Consider the following 12,053-nt stretch of genomic DNA (forward strand, 5'->3'; position numbering starts at 1 on the left):
TCACTGAGCATCGTACCCAACAAGTGCTCAGTGATGTCTGCTGAGCAGCTGGTGGCCCTTTCCCACTGGTGTTAGGCAGAGTTCAGCTTTTGGCTCAAGGCTTGGATCCTGGGCACCCGGGGTGAACTCTGCCCCAAAGAGCCATGGTGGTGGGTGGGATGGGCCAGTGCTTACCGATGGCCTCCAGGATGAGCGTGTACGCGGCTGTGGTCTCCCGGTCCAGGCTCACCACCGTTCTCACGACAGCATCACGGTAGCCAACACTGAACTTCCCATCCACGTTTCCACCTATAGGCAAAAGAGATTGAAGCTTCAGGTCTGGAAACAGAGCTACTGGCCAGGGAAAGGGAGGTGATGCCCCAACTCTGCTCTGAACCTGGACATTCCAGCGGTGGTCTAGGAGGGAAGGGCTGCGCTGCCCACTCCACCCTGCCCCTGAGCACAGAGTTTGAGGCCAGGGTGCTGAAGGCCTGAAATCATAACAGCGTCATTATTACTAAGTGCCTATTTCATTTGATCATGCGGACCATTCATTCAGTCTCCACAATGATCTGTGAAGTTTGTCCTATTACCATCTCCACTTCACAGATATGGAAAACAAGCCTTGGTGAGATTATGTGTATTGCCTGAGGTGGTTCAAACGATTACCATACTCAGCAGTTAGCCAAGATGTTGGAGATCTGAGTCCACCTGGGAAGAAGGGCCTGGTGATCTACTTCTGAAAAATCAGCCATTGCAAACCCTGTGGAGCCCAGCTCCATTCTGACACATGTGGGGTTGCCACGAGTCGGAGTCGACTCTACGGCACCTGGTCCCAGGTAAAGTGGGGTGTAGGACTTCAACGCGGCAGTGAGTCCCGAGCCTCTGTTCCCTCAGCCACCTGCCTGTCCCGCACAAGTGTCTGAGCAGTTAGCCTGGGCTTTTATATATGGCTGAGGATTTGGGGGTCAGCTGGGCACTCTCCAGGCTGGTCATCTCTGGTGCTGGGGATGGGGGAGGGACTGAGAACCACAGTTCTCTGAGAGGGGACTGATCAAGACTAGGGTTAGGTGGGCAGGAGACAGGTGTTACTGAGTCTTTTGGAGTTGCAGGGCAGGTGAGAAGTGTGAGGGTCTCCTCCCCGGGGTGAACTGGGGCCAGGACAGGGTTCAGAACAGTGTGGGAGACCTTTCTCTGCCAGTTGGCAGGCAGCATGTGGTATTCTGGGCAGCAGGGCCTGCCACTGAACTAGTTTTGGGGTGAGTTTGGCCCAGGACTCTACACTGTTCTTTACAGAGTGCACAAACACAAAATCTGGTTATCCCAGGGCCGGGAGGGCTCTTAGCAGGTCAGCAGGAACCCACCGCTTTGGGGTGCTAGGAAGTCGTCCAGCCAGGCACTACCTTGTCCTTAACTGGTTTGTCCCTGGGTAAAGCCCTTGATCCCCAAACCCCCACTGTCTACTTTCCAGAGTCTGAAGCACCGCCTGTAAGGACACATTCTGGTTCCAAAGGTGGGCGGGGGAGGAATCGAGATGGAGATTATGCTGGCAGCTGAACAGGGTGGCTCCTTGTCACCCGTGGGGTCTTTGATAACTGAGCCTTGAGGACTAGATAGCCTGTAAGGAGAAGACCTGAGGGTGCTGGGCTCCTTCTGGGAGGGGAGGGAGGGGAAGGCTCTGGAACAGAGAGGTTGAGGGTTCGGAGGTCACTTTGGCCATGGCAAGCTGTGGACAGGCTGTGAGCCCAGGATTCCTCTCTCCCGGGGGAGAGGTGTCAGGGAGGCTGAAGTGTGTACTGCATGTGTGTACATGGTGATATATACAGATGCAGCACGTGTGTAAGTGGCTGCAGGCAGGTCATGTCCACAGAGAACACAAAGTGGGTAAAATGACCAACAGAGGGCTCAGCAATGTGAACGAACAACCCCCCACCATGTATCCCAGCACCCCTCAGGTTTGACAGGGGCTGAAGAATACTGGGGAATTGTTCTAATCTAAGGATGGCACACGCACAGCATGTTTGTCACCACCTACCCACCTTAGAGCCATGGCAGACATTATTAATCGATCGTGACTTGCTCTCCCCTGTTCAGCCAGGACATAGCTTCATAGCTTTCTCCAAGTGGTAGCTCTCTAGGTGGTAGCTACTCAACATTTTAAAGCTAAACAGTTTCTTTCTGGAATGGTTTAGAGAGATCTAGACCATCTGCCTCTAAGCAGACGGGAATCCTTCTCGATGAATAAAGGGTCCCCAGGGAAGGACAAGGCCACGTTTCTCTAGTCATAGCTTCTGCCACCCTGAGTTGGGATGAGGCGTGTGACAGGGCTTAGATATGCCTTCTTCCTCCCCGGGAGTCACTGGCTGCACTTCCCTCCGGGCTTCACCTTGGTAAGTCCTCCCCCTCCTACCAGCAGGTTCAGGGCCCCCAGGGCTGGCCGTGGAGCCAGGTCAGAACCACCTAGCTGCAAAGCTCTTGGGAAAAGCCAAGAGCAAGCCCTCAGGGAGGCACCCGCAGGGGCTAAAGCCCGATGGTAGAGAACTGGGTCTTTCCCAACCTCACTTGGGTGCACCCCCAGTCTGGTTCCACACTGGGAAGGGGTGAGGGCAGAGGCTCCAGGAGGCCTAGGCTGGGCTGCACTGAGTCAGGGCAGCACCTGTGATGAAGTAGCTGAGCTCGGCATTGAGGCCCATGTCGTTGTCCGTGCAGTTCAGCCAGACCACCCGGAAGTCTCGTGGCACATCCTCGGACACAGAGACGTTGTACAGGGCTGGGAAGAAGGTGGGCGTCTCGTCATTCACGTCCAGCACTGTGGGACAGAGAGAGCATAGGCGGCTAGGGTCGGTTTCCGCTTTGGATGACCTAACTCCAGAGGCAGTGGCTTAAGCCAAAGACTGAGCAGAAAACTAATTCTCCGGGAGACACAGCCTCTAGGCGGCATTTGTGTCAACATCTCCTGGTCATGAGCTGAGGTCCCTTGTGCCTGCTGGGGCCAGGACAGAGCTGACCGGAGCTCCACGCCCCCCTTCCCCCCACCCCTAGTCTCCTGATGCTACTCCTGCTGCCAAGGGAAGAGGTAAAACCCCAGGCCTCTCTCCAGATAGGCCTAACAAAGACAATGATAATGACCATGGCCGTCTAGGCCAAGCCCATGCTAAGCACTTCCCATACGGGGCCACGTGCAATCCTCAACATCCTTGTGAGGCAGGCATCATCAGACATAGTGGCTAGAGAAGGAAATGGATGCTCAGAGCAGTTGAGTGACTTATCCAAAGCCACACAGCATGGGAGGAACATGGCTGGGTTTTGTGTGGCCTGCCTGTGTTTGTGGTGGGAACCCAAGGGAGGGAGCTGGCTTTAAGGATTTTTCCCCTCAAAAGGTGTGATTTCCTTAAGGATTTATTTTTCCACCTCTGCATGCCAGGCCTCTATTCTTGGGGCAGGCGGGGCTCTGGGTGACCTGCATAGTGAAATGACATTCTCTTTGGCTATTCCACACTGTATCACCAGGAGACATGATAGGGTCATTTGATGACGTGGCTTTTGTTGAGGCCTTGGAGAAAGGTTCTCTGGGGTCCTCTCTGGAAGGAGTGGACATCTTCCCTCCCCATCAATCATTGGTGAAGAGGTGGGTCCTCCAACTGGCCTTGGACCAACAGGACTGAGAATGTGAGGCTCTCTCTAGGCTTTACGTTCTCGGGTCTCCACACTGAAGAGGGTGAATGTTTATGTCTGTGCTGAGATAACTACCCCTCCCCAGATCCTGGAGGCACGCGGGGGCCGGTATGGGGCAGGCCTGTCCCTGAAAACAGGCCACATCTTCTCTTCTAGGCTCTGTGATGATTTCTCTGGGTTCACTCCTGGCTTTTCAACATTAGCTCATGTCAATGTTTTACCACAGTCTCAAGAACTAAAGACACACCCAGAGGTGATGTGAAACACTGTCCCTCCACCTGCCCCCAGACTAGAGGGCGGAGGCAGCAGTGTTTATTGAGAGAGCCCAAAGGGGATGAGGAATCTCAAGGTGTCTGCAAATTCCAACTGCCCTCTTGTGGGGGAGAGGTCCCCTCATTGCCACCTTGTTATTCCACACACATGGGAGCAGGTGGCTTCCTTCACATCCTGAAAATAAAAACTCTGGCCTTTCAACAAAGGTAAAGGGTTCTTCAACCCTACCTGCTGGCTCATGATCCGAGGCCTCACCCCACTCAAGCTCTCTCGGCTGTGGCTGGATCAACACCTCAGCTCCCAAGGAGGCCAACAGGTGTGTGGAACATTGGTAGTGGGTCCTGGCCACTGCCCCTGGGCTCTGGGCACTGAAGGCAGTAGCTGGGAGTGGAGAAGGCTCTGCTGGCACTTCTGATATGGTGGAGATAGGGAAGCCTCTGCTCCACTGAATGGCTCCAGGCAGCTAAGGAGGGCAACCTCTTACCTGGGGAACCTGTGCCCACATGAATGGTGGGTATGGGCATCCACTTCTCCTGGCACACCCTGGGGCCTGTGCCCACATTATAGTGGGCAGCATCAGGCACCCTCTGCCCCACCTGGCACTGCCCCAGGGTCTATGCCCACATGTGATGGTGGGCAGCAGTGGTGGGCATGCACACCCCACCCTGCTGTGCCTATGTGTTCAGCACCCAGCAGCAGACCCTCGCCTCTCTCACCACGGATGGTGAGTGTGCTGGTGGAGCTCTTGGTAGGGGTGCCCGCGTCGCTGGCCACCACCCGCAGCTGGTACTCAGCGATGCGCTCGCGGTCCAATTCGGCGGTGGTGACGACCACGCCACTGCTGCTGTTGATGAGGAAGTCCATGCGGGGCATGCCCACCTGCATGCGGTAGGACACCAGCCCATTCAGGCCCTCATCCAGGTCGACGGCCACCACCTGAGGGAAGGAGGGAGGGGCTACGTGAGGGGGGCACTCCAGGACTACTGCTTCTCCCCCAAGAAGTGTCCCCTCTTTCCCTCTGTTACTTGGCTCCAGCCAGACACACCTGCCCCCTTTAGAGCCTCAGGCCAAGCCACTGTCCCCAACACACCCGTTCAGATGCTCTCTGGAGGCGTGGCATGTTGGAGCTGAAGGGCATCCAGGTGCCCTCTGGTTCATCCGGTTATGGGACAGATACACTGAGTAGGCTGAAGGTATGTGGGATAGGGAAGGACTTTTTAGAATAAGTGTCTGGTCTCCACATGCTTTCTCCCCTCAAAATCCTGCTCTCAAATGCTCACAATCCTTAGCCTTTAGAGAAACGCAAATCAAAACAATCTCACCCCGACGTTACTGGCACTGATCAAAAAAACAGAAAATAATAAATGTCGGAGAGGCTGTGGGGAGATTGGAGCTCTTACGCACTGCTGATAGGAATGCAAAATGGTACAACAATTTTGGAAAACGATACGGTACTTCCTTAAAATAAAACAAAAACCCGTTGCCGTCAAGTCAATTCTGACTCGTAGCAACCCTATAGGTCAGAGTAGAACTGCCCCATAGAGTTTTCAGTGAGTACCTGGTGGAGTCGAACTGCTGACCTTTTGGTTAGCAGCTGTAGCACTTAACCACTACACCACCAGGGTTTCCATGGCACTTCCTTAAAAAAGCTAGAAATAGAAATACCATATGATCCAGCAATCCCACTACTAGGAATATATCCTGGAGAAATAAGAGCCATCACACAAATAGAGATATGCACACCCATGTTCACTGCAGCATTATTCACAATAGCAAAAAGATGGAAAAAGCCTAAGTACCCATCAACAGATGAATGGATAAACAAATTATGGTACATACACACAAATGGAACACACAATGGAATACTATGCAACAATGAAGGACAACGATGAATCGGTGAAACATCTCACAACATGGATGGACCTGGAGGACGCTATGCTAAGTGAAGTAAGCCAATCGCAAAAGGACAGATACTCTATGAGACCACTATTGTAAAAACTCATGAAAAGGTTTATACACAGAAAGAAACAGTCATTGATGATTATGAGGGAGGGGAGGGTTGAGGAGGGAAAAACACTAACTAGACAATAGATAAGCGGTAACTTTGGTGAAGGGTAAGACAGTACACAATACTGGGGAAGACAGCACAAGTTGACCAAGGCAAAGTCATACAAGTTTCCTAGGCACACCCAAATGCCCTAAGGGACTGAGTTACTGGGCTGAGAGCTAGGGATCATGGTGTTGGAGGACATCTAGCTCTATTGACATAACACACTTTACAAAGAAAATATTCTACATCCAACTTTGGTGAGTAGCATCTGGGGTCTTATAAGCTTATGGGCGGCCATCTAAGATACTCCACTGGTCTCACCCTGTCAGGTGCAAGGGAGAATGAAGAAAACCAAAGACACAAGGGAAAGATTAGTCCAAAGGACTAACAGACCACAAGTACCACAGCCTCCACCAGACTGAGTCCAGCACAACTAGATGGTGCCCGGCTACCACCACTGACTGCTCTAACAGGGATCACAATAGAGGGTCCCAGACAGAGCTGGAGAACTATGTAGAATAAAATTCCAACTCACAAAAAAAGACCAGACTTACTGGCCTGACAGAGACTGAAAAAGCCCTCAGAGTATGGCCCCCGGACAACCCTTTTAGCTCAGTAATGAAGTCACTCCTGAGCTTCACCCTTCAGCCAAAGACTAGATAGGCCCATAAAGCAAAATGAGACTAAAGGGGCACGCCAGCCTAGTGGCAAGGACTAGAAGGCAGGAGGGGGCAGGAAAGCTGATAATAGGGAACCCATGGTCGAGAAGGGAGAGTGCTGACATGTCGTGGGGGTGGTAACCAATGTCACAAAACAATATGTGTATTAACTGTTTCATGAGAAGCTAGTTTGTTCTGTAAACCTTCATTTAAAGTATAATTAAAAAAAAAAACTAGAGAAAAAAAATCTTGTGAGTGGCTATCTAAGATACACCTACTGGTGGTTCCTTCCCGTCTGGAGCAGAGAATGAAGAAAACCAAAGACTCAAGGGAAGGATTAATCCAAAGGACTAATGGGCCACAACTACTGCAGCGTCCACCAGACTGAGTCCAGCACAACTGGATGGTACCCAGCTACCACCACCGGCTGCTCTGACAGGGGTCACAATAGACGGTCCCAGACACAGCTGGACAAAAATGTAGAAAAAAATTCTAACTCACAAAAAAAGATCAGACTTACTGGTTTGACAGACACTGGTGAAAGCCCAAGAGTATGGCCTCCGGACACCCACTTAACTCAGTACTGAAGTCTCTCCTGAAGTTCACCTTTAGGCCAAAGATTAGACAGGCCCATAAAACAAATAATAACACACGTGATTCAACCACGTGTCCAAGACTAAATGGGCACACCAGCCCAAAAGCAAAGACAAGAAGGCAGGAAGGGACAGGAAAACTGGAAGAGTGGAAACAGGGAATCTGAGGTCGAGAGGGGGAGAGTGTTGACACACTGCAGGGTTGGCAACCAATGTCACAAGACAATCTGTTTATTGTTTAGTGAGAAACTAATTTGCTCTGTAAACTTTCACCTAAAGCACAACTGAAAAACAAACAAACAAACCTGGTCTCACCATCAGGAAGCTCTCCCAGATTTACTCCAGCTGGCTCTGACCCCTCCAAAATCTCCAATAACCCTCCCCACCCCCCAGCCCTGACCCTGCTGGCTCCGAGCAGTGGTTACAGCTTCCAGACCCCCTGACTATTGTAGTTCAACTTAAGAATGCTCAATTCATAGCAGTCCCCTCCTCACTTTTCTCTGATTTATAAGACAACAAATATAAGATGATGGATGTCAAGGATTGTTTTTAAAAAGTCACTTGACGATTTCATTATTATTAAAAAAAAAGTCACTTGAAGCCATGTGTAGGTGAGCCACATCCCGAATCAAAATGCCGTTCCCATTTGCACCTCCAGTCCTGATCAGAAATATTTCAACTCAGGACCCTGATACACTGAAAGTTTTACAGGAGAGTTTAAGACATTGGAGAAAAAATGTGTAATAGCAGTTAAAATAAGAGTTTTTGATTAAGACAAGGCTCTCAGGATTGGATGAAAACATTGAGGTCATCAGGTCTAATTCATATCCAACAAGTTGGACAGGAGGGTGCCCGGGCTCAACTTGAATGCTTTCCAGGGCAGGGGGCTCACTACCTCTATTTTACCTGCACAAAAAACAAAGTTCTTCTGCACATTCAGCAGAAATCTTTATCAATTGAGGCCCTAGGTCGGACCAGGAGAACTACACGGCCCAAGTCAGAACACTCTTTCTGTACCTGAGGACAGTCTCAAAGGTACTCCCAGCTACCTCAACCATCTTCTCAGGATTGGGAGTTGGTTCCTCCATGAACTAAGAAGTTGAGGTGTCGGCATTCCTTTCCTCCACTGTCTTTGACCCCCAAGAACCAGATTTGGGAGCTCATTTATTTGCATTCTCGCCATCCTTGCCCCCCCCACTCCTGTTTGGGGACTCCTCCTGAAAGACAGGCTGCTGTTCCCAGGATCACAACGCCCCCTACTGGGGGCTTGGGAAGAATGCTCTGTGGAGAGGCTGAAGGCTCCCTAGGACTAGTCAGAATATCCTTAACACCCTTTTACAGATGAAGAAACTGAGGCACAGTGGCTTACAGGTCATCACCAAGGGTATCCACTCTGCCATCCTAAAAAACAATCAAGCCTTCCTCGAATGGGAACAGGTTAGCCCTCTGCCACCAAGCCCTTTCTCTCTGGTACAAAGCCTCACGACAGGCGCGTAACGAGCACAGCTACCGTGCATTTCCCGTAGCCCAAGTGCCTGATGTGCTTCTGACTGAATTCCCACAGCAGCAGGTCCTACTATTTCACAGGTGAGAAAACTGAGACTCAGAGAGGTTCCTTGCTCCAAGTCATGCAACTGGGAGGTGGTAGAGTTGGAATCGACATACATGCTGATCAGATTCCAAAGCCCATGTTCTTAACTGTTAGGGCTTTCCAGTTTTTCAAAATGGCCTGTTTAGGGGTATCGGCTCCCCTGAACCAGCATCTTTAGGGTCCTCCTGAATGCACCAGAAGATAGAGGAGCTGGGTTCAGGATTGGGTCCCACCTCTTCCTGGCTTCAGGGACCTGGGCAGGTCCCTCTGAAGCCTCCTGCAAAATGGGCAGAGTCCCACCCACAACAAGGGCTGCCTTGGGAGGGTGGGTGCCTGGGCTACTCAGTCTGAACTTCTCTATGCTCTAGAACTCTCTGCAGGCTTGAGTGTTGAGGGTCTTGGGCCAGATCTCCATAATCTTGTTCTGAGAATCTCTCCAACTTGCCTTCCTCTCTCTGTTTCTACCTTTACCAAAACCAGTTGCTATCGAATGGACTTAGACTCATGGCAACTCCTCTGTGTTGCCATACGTGTCAGAGTAGACCTGTGCTCCAGAGGGTTTTCAATGGCTGATTTTTGGGAAGGAGATATCCAGGCCTTTCCTCTGAGGTACCTCTGGATGGATTCAAACCTCCGATCTTCCAGTTATTAGCCAAGTACTCAACCATTTGTGCCACCCCGGGGTTCCTTGTTTCTGCCTTTACCCATCTCCTTAGCCGCCCCTGTGGTGCTTTCACTCCATCTCTCCAAATCCACCTGTCCTTCAAGACCCAGCCCAGGAAGCCTTCCCAGACTACCCCGCCCATTGCCCAGCTCTCATAGCACTGGCTCCCCAAGCTGGCATGGGATTATGTAGATCCCAGCACAGGGCCAGGCATACATGGACACTCACTGCCCACTTGTTGGCTGGCAAGGATGAGGTCAGGGAGACAGAGGGCAGGGTATTGAGCCGGGAGAGAGAGACTCACTTGGTAGACGGAGACCCCTGCAGGGGTGCCCTCGAGCACTTCAGCCATGAAAGGCAGATTCTGAAAGGTGGGGTCATTGTCATTGAGGTCCAAGAGGTTCACAAACACTGTGGCACTGCTGGTGGCTCTCAGAGGGGGCCTGCCACCTGGGGGTACCGGAGAGAGGGAAGGAGGGGTGTAAGAGAAAGAGGGGCAGGGAGAAAGAAGAGTGGGGAGAGGGAGGGGGAGGCAGATTCAGCGATCTCCCATTCTGGTGGCCTTTCTGGGAAGCAGCTTGGGCCTCGCATCCCCCCACACCCTTCCACCCTTTTCAGGGTGCTCTGAGGGGATCACAATAGGGACATGGGTGTTCCACAGCCTTCTGGGTAGGTCCCAGGACCCCAGGGGACAAGCCAAAAGACGAGCCATTAAAGGACATTCCCAGGCCCGAGTGTTGGGGCCACAGCCCAAGGTCTGGGGCCTGAGGGGCGTGAGGGCACGTACAGTCGGTGACGGAGACGATGATCTTGCGCATAAACTCTGCCTCCTGGGGGTCGGGGTTCTCCCGGTCCAGCATGACGTGGGTGGTGCGGATCTTGCCTGTGGTGCTGTTGAGGCTGTAGAACTTGTTGGGCGGTTGGATGCTATACACCAGGGTGCCATTCTCGCCCAGGTCTGGGTCCACGGCCACCACCTGCCAAGGCGGGAAGGGGACAAGACCACCTTCACTGAGGGGTGGGGTTGGTGCCCCTGGGGCAGCCTGGCCCAGCCTGGGGGAGGACTCGCTGCGCCCAAGGCTGCCTGCCTTTGCTGATCTGAGCTCATGCACTGGCCCAGGCAACCCTGCTGCCTGAGAGGAGGAGGCCTCCTGGCTCAGGCCTAGGAAGGGGGCCTCTCTCCTGGCTCCATCCGCGGGGCACTGGGAGGTTTAGAAGATTTGATGCAGTAGAGGTCTTCCCTCCAGCCCTGGCTTCTTTGTTTAGCAATTTTGACCTTAAGCAAGATCATTTCTCCATTTAGGCCTTGGTAACAGTGAGGGTGGGGAGCCCTGCCTTGCCCTGAGGATGACATGAGCTAGTACAACTGACAGTACTTGGCACATGGTGGCATACAGCAGGCGCCCAATGACACAGAAATGCCTGTGTTCTCCATGCACCGAGTCAATGGCCTTATGAAGCAGATGCCTGTAATAGTGACCATTTTACAGATGAGGCCCTGAGAGGCTTCCAAGGTCATGTAGACAGAGAGTGGCACAGCTGGGATTCTATCCCCGGTCTGGGTCCCTTCAGAGCCCATGCTAGTAACCACCAGACAATACTGCCAGCCAGTCTCTGTGTCCTTCCTTTCCAGACATGCAGGGTGACATGTGCACAGCCTTTTGAGAAAGCAGGGGGGCCCCAGAAGGCCTATGACCATGGGGCCCAAGCCTCTGGTTGAGCTTTTGGAAGCTCAATTGTGGCAAAATACATACTGCTGATGTCAGATGAATCTTGGCAAAAAGCAGCGAATATCAGAAAGATGTTTACCTGTGTTTTATTGACTATGCAAAAGCATTTCACTGTGTGGATCATAAAAATTATGGATAACATTGTGAAGAATGGGAATTTCAGAACACTTAATTGTGCTCATGAGGAACCTGTACATAAACCAAAAGGCAGTCGTTTGAACAGAGCAACGGGATGCTGGTGGTTTAAAATCAGGAAGTGTGTGTGTCAGGGTTGTATTCTTTCACCATACTTCTTCAATCTGTATGCTTAGCAAATAATCTGAGGAGCTGGACTACATGAAGAATGGGGCATCAGGATCGGAGGAAGACTCATTAACAACCTGTAATATGCAGATGACACAACCTTGCTTGCTGAAAGTGAAGAGGACTTGAAGCACTTACTAATGAAGATCAAAGACCACAGCCTTCAGTATGGATTGCACCTCAACGTAAAGAAAACAAAAATCCTCACAACTGGACCAAGGAGCAACATCATGATAAACGGAGAAAAGATTGAAGTTGTCAAGGATTTCATTTGACTTGGATCCACAATCAACAGCCATGGAAGCAGCAGGCAAGAAATCACAGGTAGAGGGGGCGGGGCCAAGAGGGTGGAGTAGTCAGATGCTTCCTGTGGTTCCTCTTACAACAAAAACCGATAAAAACAAGTGAATTGATTATATATGAAAATCTAGGAGCCCTGAACATCAAAGGCAAAGTTGAGGAAGCAGACTCAGCGGCAGAGGGAGGGAGAGACGGTTCAGGAGCAGCGAGGAGTTGCCAGACCTGACCTGGCGGAA

At 51.6% G+C, this 12,053-nt stretch overlaps 1 protein-coding gene across 4 annotated transcripts in view; it reads right to left on the bottom strand.

The window, feature by feature from the left end:
* The window catches only part of CDH23 (cadherin related 23), a 528,116-nt gene that overhangs the window by 123,621 nt on the left and 392,442 nt on the right, over positions 1 to 12,053 (bottom strand). For all 4 annotated transcript variants that reach the window (XM_049855780.1, XM_049855785.1, XM_049855781.1 and 1 more), the window contains exons 22-26: positions 10,272 to 10,461; positions 9,789 to 9,934; positions 4,644 to 4,863; positions 2,636 to 2,788; positions 175 to 288 (exon numbers count right to left, since the gene is read on the bottom strand). In XM_049855780.1, coding sequence (XP_049711737.1) covers positions 175 to 288; positions 2,636 to 2,788; positions 4,644 to 4,863; positions 9,789 to 9,934; positions 10,272 to 10,461 — 823 coding nt within the window. The remainder of the gene's footprint in view (positions 1 to 174; positions 289 to 2,635; positions 2,789 to 4,643; positions 4,864 to 9,788; positions 9,935 to 10,271; positions 10,462 to 12,053) is intronic.

The sequence above is a fragment of the Elephas maximus genome, chromosome 16 (genome assembly GCF_024166365.1).
Source record: "Elephas maximus indicus isolate mEleMax1 chromosome 16, mEleMax1 primary haplotype, whole genome shotgun sequence".
Lineage (NCBI taxonomy): Eukaryota > Metazoa > Chordata > Mammalia > Proboscidea > Elephantidae > Elephas > Elephas maximus.